Genomic DNA, 13,375 nt, shown 5'->3' with positions numbered 1-13,375 from the left:
CATTCTAATCCTGTACTGCTGCTGCATCTACTACAGTATCGATGAGATGGATAAATCACTTTCCTAGTACATGTATAATGTTTAAATGTGCTCAAGCACTTCATGGGGTGGTATGCCTTACATTTGTATGTGCACACAACTTTGTCATGCTAAACTTCTTTATACCACCCCTGCTATGTTCTGTCCCTCAGCTTCCTCACAGATATAATGATCTACTAATCTCTCCTACTTTGGTGTTGGTTTCACCTATCTATCTATTAATCTATCGATCTATCTATCTATCTATCTATCTATCTATTGATCTATGGGTGCACCAACTTTTATCTTGCCTGTGGGCGTCTGGGATGAACATACACCACTGTTGTGGGTGATAATTTTGCACTGGAACTATGGATCTGAAGTATTTTCAATGAGGGTAACATATTTGGGTGCACATGAAAGTAAGGTGGATAAATTGGTGTAACATACAGTACTATTGTATGTACTATTGTATACAGTACTATTGTATGTACTATTGTATACAGTACTATCGTATTACTATTGTAATGATTAGGACTCTTGGATCCAACTGTAAAATGTAGAAGAAGAACAAGCAGCAGCAATAAGGGACACTGAACAGCACTCCATACCTATGAATGGATAAGTGTTGGAGTGTTATCAATTCGCAGTCAATGTGTAAGTACTGTAGTGATATAGAAATACATCTTATAAGTATGGATTGCAGACCAGCTGATGGTATTTCTTGACATGGTATACATCATCAGCATAGTAGGATTTATCACTTGAGGTGTCACAGGCACTTTGCAGTTCTAATTACAATATGAGGAGACTTGTATAAAGTAAAATTAGTTATAGTAGTAAAAATTGTTAGTGTTCCAACTGCTATAGTCAGGGCACAGAGATAATTCGTAATGCATGCATTAAAGGTATTATTATTTTTTGTATTTAATTAACTTAATCTATTGTAATGGTCAGCTACACATGGAAACTGCTGTGTGCTTCTGACTGAAGATGCCCCAACATAAAATATGCAACATTCCTAAACATGGCAAACAAGGGTTAATTAGCTCATGGAACTCTACACTTCTAATCTGTTGGTCTGTTGATTCTCATCCCTGAATACTTTTGTACAATGTTATATTTATGTGTATATCATCAATATAATCATATTATATCTCACACAGACTGGCAGATAACACTTACTCCATCAGACTAACCGTATGAGACCCACAAAATACTGAGCGCACATACATTAAACTCTCACTCCATGATACTGACAGCACAATTTAATGCTGCCTACTGGACTTTATGAAGCCTGTATTTTTCAAACTGTGTGTGGACAGCAGGCCTTCATATTAACAGCATTCTCAGATCATAAGGATGACATCGGCATGGCCACAGAGGTGTAAAACCAAGGAAAAATAAGTACAACACTGGAGGGAAAGGGCAACAAGTTTTTAAACAATCACATTTGTAAGTTAAGTCCCAAGACCCATATACGTTAGATTTTATTGAAACCTAAGATACTTGCCCCAGAGATTAGCAATACAATCTCATATTTCACTTAGCCTGGTAGGATGAAGATACTTTTAGTCTCATCTTAAAAAAACAGAAATGCTTTTGCAGCAGTTTCAGAAAGGCCCCAGCCCTCATCTGGTTCTACCTTATTAAGTGGACATGCAGGGAAATGCAGTCTAGGTCACTGTGCTTTTATGATTCCATAGGTACTAGGGGATTTAGATGACACCTGTCATTCTAGACCAGGACTGGTGAACCTGTGGCTCTCCAGCTGTTGTGAAACTACAAGTACCAGTATGCCCTGACACTGTTTTACTATTGGGGAATGCTAAAACTGTGACAGGGCATGCTGGGTTGTGTAGTTTCATAACAGCTGGAGAGCTGCAGGATAGCTAGGCCTGTTCTAGACCATTGTACTAAATTTTAATAATTAGATAGCAATAGTCATTATATTACTTAGCACCATTCAAAAAGTGAGATAAGGGACTCAAGTCTTCTGCTCACCTATTACACCACAAAGTTGGAAATATTCTAATATTAAATCAGACAGATGAACACAGTATTTACATTTGTAAAAAAACAAACATAACTTATGATGAAATTGCAAATGGCAATACATTGCGCTACAAAATGCATGATGGGTTTGTTTAGATTATTGTTATCTTTTCTAAATAACTTACAACAATTACGCACTCTACATATGAAAATGTTCTATATTACAGTTTAACACAGATATCACTCAGCCCCAAAGCATTTAAATTATTTTAAACAGTTTTATTATTTGTTTTGTTGAGCTATGTTGATTATTAATTGATGGTCACTGTTAAACTAATAAAAAATGAACATGTTGGAGGATGCCAATGAACATCATTATGGAATTCATGTATTGAGAGATGCATGTTATGCCACAGATACAGATATAGAAATGTAATCTATGTTTGGAATGGAAAATGAAATATAACTAACTGCAATCCAAAAAATATTCCTTATTTTAATTTAGTTCATTAATTCAAAGTCTAAGGGGGAATCCAATTACCAATGAACAGCTCGCAGGGAGTGTGAGTTTCCATTGTGACGGTGTGTACACAATGCAACGGAACACAAATTAACTCCCCTTGTGGCTCCTTCTAGTGCTGGATTGCACATTTTTTCACTGCAGCTCTGTGGCTACCTATTTAACAGAACACCTGGTTTAGAGAAAAAAGTATCTTTTTTAGTGTTCTGTAAATAATTTCTATAAATACATATAATAATCATTTTGTATAAAGTGATTTAAAAAAGGTCTTCAGATTCATTGCATTGTTGTGTGCAGGAAAACTTACTCTGTCATATAATGTATATACATACGTAGTTATTCAGCCCATCACAATTTTAAGAACTAAGGTTATCCAGATGAATAAAAATATAAATTTATACACACCAACCCATCTTTCTTACCTAATACAGCTTACATCTGCCTGTATACGTATAGTTTACACTTTTATATACACTTGCTGCATCCAGGAAATAAAATAATGTATTTGCCTGACCCAAGAGCAGCACCATGGGGGATTGATAGGTTAATGAATGGCCTAGAAATTCTGCTTCTCAGGCTTGGAGTAACTAAATGCGACACAGATGTTTTGCATTTTTAGAAGGCTTTGTGACAGGGGAGTTACTGTTGTTTTATTCTGCAGCTATTTTTATGAAATAGAGGCACAAGGTTGGTTAGTGTCACTATTATCATCTGTGCATCATTAGTAGTAAAAAAAATACAAAACAAACACTAGGTTAGAAAAAAAAATAATAATTTTGGATTCCATATTGAAAGCTTCCTAATTTATAAAGTTTGGAAAGTTAGCTAATTGATGAGGATTATATTGATTTTGTTTGTAATATTCATGAAAAAAAGTCATTTACATTAATAATGTATGGCAAAATATTTTTATTAAGATTCTGTTAAATTGAGTGTTAAATACACATGTACCAGATCCATAGCTATGACATGTTTTGTTTCCTGCAGGTAACACATTAAATGTGTTATTGTAACAGTTCTCCATCCTTTAAACTGTATGGAAATTGTGCATATTAGTAATGCCACATCCTGCATTTTATGCTTGAAGTCAAGAAATGCTGCCATGAAATATCTGTAATTGGTTCCTGAAATTTTTGCAACTTCAAGTCACATGACTCATAAGACATCTGTAAAGTATGTTTAAGCACTGGCTAAGTCATAATTGCAAATATTAATACATTTATTAATGTTCCACTTGTTGTATGAGATGAACATTCATACCATGTTTTTTTACCAAAATACACTCTCAAACTGAACGTAACATGTTTAGTGAATCTGTGTTGAAGCATGCTGGTATGGAAGTTTGGCTAAGAAAATGTAAAGTATGCAATATGACAGATTTTAATAATGGTTGACTTTGGACAGGCTATTAGTCTTCCTATCTACGATCCCTGAAATGTCTGTTAACCCAGACATACAATGTGTATATATGCAGCCCCACTAATTATACTAGATGACATGATGCTAATAAATATTTGGCATGAAAAGATCTAACAAGTCATACCAAAATGTATTATACATTATTCAAATTAATGTAATTAATTGATCACAGGTAGCAATGTCTCCAGCTAAAATCAAAAGGGCTACATTTATATGGGTATAGCCAATGACAAAAAAAAGTCTAGATTTGCAGATTTGGCTATAAGCCTGCAACATTTTGCAAAAGCAACAGGTTTCCAAAATATAAAAATAAATGCAAAGCATTGTAAAATTTACACTCAACATAATTAAAATATTACACATTTATAAAATTTCAAACAGAATAATAAATAAAACATCCACGTACATTTTTTACAAAGAAACAGATTGATTTTCCTGTCTGTATATACCAAACACAAATGCCAAACTAAAAATGGGGAAATGCTTTTGTCAGTTTTTTGTTTCTAAACAGAAAAGCTATTTCTTGTGTTGATCAGATTATAAAATGGTGTTTAAAGTATTTAGTCAGATGATTTCATATTAAAATTAAATAAAAAAATCAAACACTTTGGTATTTGCATTAACATGAATTCCTTATTTTGCAATGTGTTCTACAACCAGCATTTACCAAAAATGATCTAATTCTGGACTTGACCACTTATTTGTTTATTTTGTACTTAAAAATTAGCAAATAGAAATTAAAACCACCTGGCCAGACTTTTAGCTGAGATCATTATAATATGGCACATTGACCTACTAAAACCTATGGCAGCTTTCTTCATACAAGGAAGAAGACAATATTATTTTATCCATTCCCATGGAATACACTCATTTGGCAACTGAACTGCTTCACCCAAGCAAAGCACAAAAGACTGGGCCCAGGTGAATGCAAATGTACTTATCAGCATCTCAAGATTTGATTCTTTAAATCTATAATATTTACAGTATTGCACTTTACTGCACTTAATTGCATCTCACTAGAATTAACTCTGTATCAATATTATTTCCTGACAACACATTTCCATCTTCTTCCTTTTCCAATAAATTAACATTTCTGGAATTTCCAAATCTACCTAAGTCTGTATTATGGGCATGGTAACTGTTTACAAGTAAATGGCACAAAGCACATGATGCTAAGTAATATTAAATAATATGTTGTCTCTATGGTAAAATGTTTAATATTTTTTTTCAAATACTGAAAGCACCAATAAATGGTGTAGTATAGCATTTATTTTTCCTTTCCAATATATGAACATTGGAAAAAATACATTATTGCTGCCTGCTTTTGTGACAAAAGGGTGCTACACATTTTGCAGGGTGAGTCTTCTTTTGTTTCATATCCACAACTCCATTATAGGTTTGGGAGACTGTAACTACAAAGAAAGATATTATCGGCAGTGAAATAGTACCGTTGGCAGCAAATAGATGCCATTTTAATGGAGACCAGCCCCAATGATCTGTTATCTACAATATAGTGATCTACTGTATGTATATGGTTTTTCCATTATTTTTTCCAGAAACATGCAGAAGAAAAATTGAAAGCAGCCAATAGTGTAGTTTTTAAGTCCATTTTTGTTGTCAAGGGTATAAAAAAAATCTCAGTTTTTCTCTGTTGTTCATTCCGCTTCAAATGTTATCATGTTTCTCCAAATTGTGTAAGGCTAGGTTAATAACTTCTTATCTATCTCCTTCTGTCATTGAGGTTCAGAATCATTGTGTTTGCAAAACGTCATAGAAAAATCACAATATGTAATTCAAGCTTATTTTGAGCTTAATGTACTAAACCAAATTGTCTTTCAGTTAGAATCCTCCATATTCTTTGCTGATCTTCTAGAGAAGCAGGTACAGGCTCATTTTTTTTTCTTTTACAATTGCAAAGCATTTTTACCAACACATTTGGCATCTGAAGAGTCAAATAATGGCAGAAAGGGGAATCAGGAATTCAGTTCACTGTTTTACCAATTGCTAAAATTGTCAGAGCCCCAAAGCCTCTGCATGTTTTCTGGCTTTGAGTCGCAAGTCAGCAATACTAGAGTTTTTGCTGTTGCTTTTAGCAGCAGCTGCGACCACAGCTGCAGCAGATGCTGTTTCTGCCAGTGATGCAATTGGAAGTCCAAAGGGAGGAGGAGGAAACATTAGATAAGGAGCATGGGCAGCCAGGTGTGGGTGAAGATGTGGGTGTGCATGGGCTACTCCTTCTAACTGTAATTGAGCTTGGACCTAAAAGTAAGAAGAAACACAAGTCACATTTAGTTGTTCTAAACATAATAGAAATATGTCCACTCATATATACAAAATTAAAAAAGCTCTCTTAGGCAAAGGCATTATCACTGGAAGATATTTTAATATACACAGTAGATCATTAAATAAACACATAAAGCATCATGCTATCTCTACCTATTTAAATAATTGTTTATGTTTAAATGGTATTTGATGCATCCATCTTGCATGGGATGTTAAACAGTGTTTTTGTCTCTCTTCCGTATTAAAAAATGTTTGCACCTATCTTTATGCTTTATCACATAATGAATGCTAATACAATTGTGCTTAGATTCACACAAAGTGCATGTCCTTTTAACTATTGTGAGTTGTATTATACAGCTAATTAAATCTAAAGCACAAATTATGGAATTTATAATAAAGTCAGCTTTTTCATCCTATGGGACAATTCAACTTTGACAGGGCCCCATATTCTGCATTTGAATGCATTTTTTATGTATGAAACAAAAAGACATATTTGTATAATTTGCAAATAGATTAACTTACTACTTGTTCCTATAAGTCACAGATATTATTGCAAGTAATCCAATTTTTTATTACACATATAAAAAATATACATATTTGTAACACATTATCTCCTTGTAGAAAAAAAGTATTTTATAGTTGTGGACTACTATATTATCTTTATTTATGGCATAATCTCCATAATTTGTACAATGCAAACTACTTATCTATTGGTTTACACTTCCTTTTATTTATGATACCAACTATATAGAAGAATTCCACCAGTTTGGTCAATCAATATATTATTTGTAATGGCAACTCATATGGAAATGCATACTATAGCTCTTGTTTAATATTCATCTAAAGTCATACCATATAACAATTTTTGTAAACTTTACACATTCCAATTACTATGAACTTTTCCAGTCTAGAAAACCATTTAATGAAAACAAAAGATTTTGCTATAAAAATCTACAGAAGCACACAAACACATACACCTATATTTGAACATATAAACAGAGAAGTACAATAGCAATTGGATATTCTACTACTTTCTATGCACTGTCATAACTTATATTCAGCAAAAGTGGTTTCTCCCTTTCTTATATTAAGGAATAGAGCCATACATTTCAACTAATTTATATACTGTTTGCAAATTTGTTTGCTCTTTTTATTGCCTTCTAAAATTTCTAACTTTATAACTTTTCATTACACACAACTGGTTTTTATTTATGTTGGAACAGTTAAAGCATCCTGAAAAGTATATTAGAATACATTGGGATACCACTGATGTAAAGTGCCAAAGATTAAACAAAAAAGCTTACTTATTGGTAACAGTCTGCTGACTCCACTAAAATATGTTCCACACACTGTTTAATAATCTTTTAATAATGTAAATTGTTTAATTGAAAAGGTGTGAATCTAGAGTCATAGTGATAAAAAATATTGTAGCACCCCAACAAAATCTTAACATAGTTATATAGAATATTATTTATTTAGGAATGTGGTGTAGACCTTTTTCACTTTTGACATCCCAGAAAATGGATATATAACCCCTGCAACTTTCACAGTAGCATTTTAGTAACACTTAAGCAAAGCATGTTCTGCATGTATAAAACTAAATAGTGACACATTAACAAATGAAACATTAAAATAATCAAGCTACCTTGCCATCTTTAGCTAATGGCCTTATTCAAATTTTGTTAAATGAGAGAATGAACTGTGAAAATGCAGTAAAAAAAAGTTTACTGAAATTAACATAATAAAATAATGCCATGCTACAGTGACTAGATGTTAAAATTATGCTTAAAATATGAATGATAAAAAATACAAAGAGTTTACCTATTTTGATATTCCCTGTTTATAATTATTAATATTTACCTTCCATTCTAGTAAGTAATATTTTGAAATGATGCAGCGAAAGCAATTATTTGATGGTGCAATATTATTTAGTATTTCAGATTATATAGAAAGTATTTTATTTAGGTTTGTTTTTTAATAATGATAGCATAAAGAAGGTTAATAACAAGACATTACCTAGTTAATTTGTTGTTGTTGTTGCTGTTGTTCATATTATTATTATTATTATTATTATTCAGAAATTGCATATTCAAATAAATTTATTTTTTCTGTATATAATTAATAGTACATATATTACATTTTCTTCTGTAAATGTATTTCTTAAAAATAGACAGCAACTTTTTTCTTTTTACTATGGGTAGAATTATTCAAACTTTAATACTAAATTGGGTTTTATTTATTTTTTAAATCAAATAAAGTAACAATGTGTGATGCTTAAATAAATTTACATGTCATCAATTGATAATGATTACAATATTACAAAAGTGTGATTATGCCACATCTGTCAAATATGCCTACCTTTTAAATGAATCATAATTTAATAAGTAATGTAGTTCATAGTTAATACTCACTGTATTTTATTGTATTTGGCCTTCATAGTAATTAATAAACTTTTTGTAACTTTGTTTAACCTAAACTTAATTGAAGTATAGAGGTGATTAAGATTAGACAAGACAGTAGCCATTATTAAATTAGCAAATGTGAATCTATGTTAAAATAGCATAATGACAAAGTAGATAAGTAACATTGGTATAGATTAAACCATTTCAACATTAATGTCATATCAGGCCCAGTTTCTTAAAAAACACACAATTGGATTTCAAAAGTATATGCTCTCAATGAAATATTAACTTAAATATTTAAGATATATGTAGACTGATCTCAAACACACACACACATACACACACACACGTCATATTTTTTAAAGCTAGACCAAAAGCAATTCATTTGATCCTAATCTGATGGAAAGCAAGTTATTCAATATTAAATTATGCAGTAGACTATGTAAAATAATCTTAGCTCAAAAATAGGGGGGTGACAATCTGATTTTTGCATGGTTTGTTCCATCTGTAATCTAGGCCAGTATTTTTTTTTTAAAGTGTGAAATATAAATATGTGATTCACAGATGATGGGCAGAACATTTTATAAAATAGGAAAAGGGAAATGTCAAGTTTTAGTCTAGGATTAAACTTTTTTCAACAACATTTTTCCTTTAACTTTACTGCCATATGAATTAGTGATTTACTGGTAACATCTTAATTTTAAAGTACAAAGAAGGAACATTAATCAATACATTATGTATTAAATAATTAGTTAATCTAAAAATTCTATACACTAATGATCTTATGTATGTACACAAATACTGGCTAATGCCTTAATATAGTAGAAACTTTTTTAATAATATATTTAGCTTTAAGCAAATTTTCATAGACTTATATTTCTTATTTATTTTTATTAAGAAAATACATAACCTTTTAGCTGTATAATACACTTTGATTTAAATATATTATTTTGCATCTTACCATTATTGCTGTTTTAAATGCTAAAGAAAATGACAAATGTTCAATTATAAATTGCATTATACTCTATTTTACACTTTTTAAACATATGTAGCAAATTAACATACCTATTTGAGTAGCTTTTCATGTCAATGTTATGTTCTGCTTTTGTGCATATACTTACTAAAGTTGATTATGGATTTATATAACTATTGCAATAACTATAGATACAGGATTTACATATAAGAAAAAAATCTTTATAAACTTAACTTATGTTATTTATATATGATCTTTGTGTTTACCTTTTTACATTATGTGGGTATGTACTATTTTGCTACTATTCACTACTTATTTGAAACATTATATATAGGTCTGTCAAAATAATTTTGACAAAACTGAACAAAGTTTAAGCTGTTTTCTACAGCATTTTGTAATTATAAAATATATTGAAAAATGCATATGGATTTTGATTAGTGACAGCCTATTTGAAGTGGTTAACAAAAACAATAATTTGAATAGGATTTAGAAGTGAACACACAGGAATGTGTTAAGCAAAATAAAATATACATCTTTAGTAAAGTCTAATTTAATACTGAAAATGTATTCAGCACCTTAATATATATGTATGTGTTATGGATATTATCAGAAGTGTGGATTACAGAAGTGTTTTCCATATAGTCTAAGAATAGGGAGACATAGTTTTATGATGTCAGGAGACAATGAAGCAGGCCTTATTATGAAACTATAAGCTGGGGAAAGTGTAGACTTATAAATCTGTTTTTGCAATATTTTATACAAACCTAATAAAATTCAAATGAAGTAGCCCAGCCCTGCCCCAAAAGCTCATACCTGCAGTAGTATATGTGAAATCGTAATTGCCAATAAAAAGCATGTCCACCCAGAATCATGTGCTATGATTGGCCCAGCGGAAATCTAAATATGGTGGCCACTGCCAAGTGAAAATTAGCTGAAAATAAAAAACATATTTTATACTCTGAATATATACTTTTTGGGAGATTGTTTAAAAACATTAATGGAGGCTTTTATTAATGTTTGCTAATTTACATTTGTGGATAAAATATTAATATTGCCAGTTTCATGGTTTAGTACAAGTATTATAGAGTTTGAACACAACAAAATGCTAAGACACCACATTGTCTTTACTTTTACCATGGAATCATGAGTTGAAATAGAAAATTAGATATTTAACATAAAATGTATAAGGGTATCAGTTTTTATATATTTTTTTTGCAGCACTTTGTTTTACTTATTTCCAGTATAAGTTATTTTATTAGTAAGGTGGAATTTTTGACATATTAAATGGTTGACCTCAGTCTTGATATATTTAAATATTTACCTACATATATTCAAAAATATATAGTTGACTACATTAAATATGTTATAGTTAATGTTATATCTGGAAACTTGCAAAGAAAAAACTTTGTATTGGTCTCAATAGCTTTCTTTAGAAGAAAGTTTGTTTGGCATCTTTGTTAAAACATTTATGATTACTGATTGTTAAAAGTAGCACTATACATCCAGGCAGTACGGGCATTACACCATCCGGGCAGTACGGATGGTGTAATGGTTAGCATTACTGCCTCACAGAACTGAGGTCATGGGTTCGATTCCCACCACGGCCCTGTGCGGAGTTTGTATATTCTCCCTGTACTTGCGTGGGTTTCCTCCGGGTTCTCCGGTCTCCTCCCACAATCCAAAAATATACTGGGTGGTTAATTGGCTCCCAACAAATTTACCCCTAGCATGAATATGTCTGTGTATACATGTGTTAGGGAATATAGATTGTAAGCTCCACTGGGGCAGGGAGTGATGTGAATGGGCAGATATTCTCTATAAAGCACTGTGGAATATATATGCACTATATAAATAACTGGTAATAAATAAATAAAATAAATACATATTAAAATTCACTAAGAGCTACCCTAAGTTTGTACAGTTGACATCCTTAAGGGGGGTACTCACGGGAGAGATGTGTGCTGAGCGATCTTAACACAGACCGCTCAGCACACATCTCTCACCCCGCTCAGCACAGCGCGATGTGCTGAGCGAGGGGGAAAGCCGACGGGGGGGCCGCTCACTTCACACAACGGTGAAGTGAGCGACCCGCTAGATTGAGCCTGCATGCAGCTCAATCTAGCATCGGCGATAGCGATGCGCGGGGCCGCGCATCGCTATCACTGGAGGGCATACACACGGCAGATCCGTGCTTAAAATCTAAGCAATCTAGCAAGATTGCTTAGATTTTAAGCACGGATCTCTCCGTGTGTACCCCCCTTAATACAATTATATAAAAATGAATACCAACCACATTATACATTGCATGTTAAAATTAAGTTAGGATTGAAATGAGTGAAGACAATAGAACAATGTGAACTGAATCAAGTTGTGCTAATAGTAAATAATAATTTAAAGTTTCTGTCGCAATCCAGCCATCTACAGTAGGATTTACATGTCAAATGACTCATCAAGCTTGACTATGAGATCTTTATCCACATCCTATTCAGATACTGATAACATTTTTAAAGTATTGTGACTACTAACAAAGAATACAAGTTGCAAGAGACAAAAGTAAATAAGGACTTATGCAGAGATATCCTCAATATATTGCACCTAGTAAGATTTTTGTGTATTCTGTATGATTCACTTATGCTGTATTATGCTATTGATATTGTAAGCATGTCAAATTGAGCACGTTCTACTTTTGTGAATGTCTATTAAATAACTTCTTATACTGCTGATAGCTAGCTAAGGATCCAACAATAAAAAAGTAATGTTTTGTTAATTTTAAGATCAATGGATAATGTATGGATTATTAACTAATGAAGTCTAAATTAAAAAAAAAAGTAAAGAACAGATGTTTTGACTAATTGTACTCCCCTGAAGCATGTATGAGGAGCATGAAAAAATTATTAATTTTGGTGAAAGAATAAACATAAACCTTTTTTAATGTACCCATCCAATACATTGAAATGCATGTAGGGTTGCCAACTATTTCTTAGTGAGCTTTTGGAGACAATGAGAAGCAAGTTTATACTGATAAAACTGTAATGTGAATAATACTACACTTTAGCTATATCACACTTTCTCAAAGATCAAATGCATCTTAATTTTGAAGACAGTAGGACAAATATAAAGATATGATGGACATAATTACAATCATTGGGGTAAATGTAATAGGGTGCAAGAAGCCGGAGGTGCAAGAGATTGTGCAAGAATGGCCATATTTTTAAAGGTTGGTTTTGTAAATGATTGCCTCTTTAAAAATATGGGCAATCTTGCACAAACTCCTGCACCTCAGGCTCCCCACACCCTATTACATTTTCCCCTTGTCCTCCAAAAGTTATGTACCCCTTCCCTCCTAAACTGTTATGTGCAAATGGCACATAGAGAGGATACAGCCAGTGGAACAATAGACTGAAGTATTATTTGCCAATGACATGGAGAACGCCATGATCCTGCCCTGAATTCAGGCCCAATCACCATGGAAATAAAAATTAGACTTACTGAACTTTGTAAATACTCTTTGACTTTACATTCTGTATTCAGAGCTGATTAATATACAGAATATAACATACCTGCAATGTTTATATTTAACTAAAAATGTCCACAAATCTTTCACTCTGCTGTGCAACTCTTACTGAGCAAGTGATTGACAGTTGGCAGATTTGTTCTGCAGAAATCTACTATGTTGATTGGTAGATTGATAAACAGGGGCAGTATAGAACCAAGGGCAGTCACAGCAACTTAAATGACTGTAATTTAAGCTTTTTAAGCAGCATC

At 32.2% G+C, this 13,375-nt stretch overlaps 1 protein-coding gene across 2 annotated transcripts in view; it reads right to left on the bottom strand.

Annotated features, from left to right (window-relative positions):
- Positions 1 to 3,731: 3,731 nt before the first annotated feature.
- The window catches only part of LOC135019351 (short stature homeobox protein), a 31,417-nt gene continuing 21,773 nt past the window's right edge, over positions 3,732 to 13,375 (bottom strand). For both annotated transcript variants that reach the window (XM_063953094.1, XM_063953093.1), the window contains exon 5: positions 3,732 to 6,211. In XM_063953094.1, the coding sequence (XP_063809164.1) occupies positions 5,966 to 6,211 (246 nt within the window). In that variant the 3' untranslated portion in view covers positions 3,732 to 5,965. The remainder of the gene's footprint in view (positions 6,212 to 13,375) is intronic.

The sequence above is a fragment of the Pseudophryne corroboree genome, chromosome 2, assembly GCF_028390025.1.
Source record: "Pseudophryne corroboree isolate aPseCor3 chromosome 2, aPseCor3.hap2, whole genome shotgun sequence".
Lineage (NCBI taxonomy): Eukaryota > Metazoa > Chordata > Amphibia > Anura > Myobatrachidae > Pseudophryne > Pseudophryne corroboree.
Note: the sequence above shows the minus strand (reverse complement) of the source record. Positions and strands in the feature narration are given on the sequence as shown.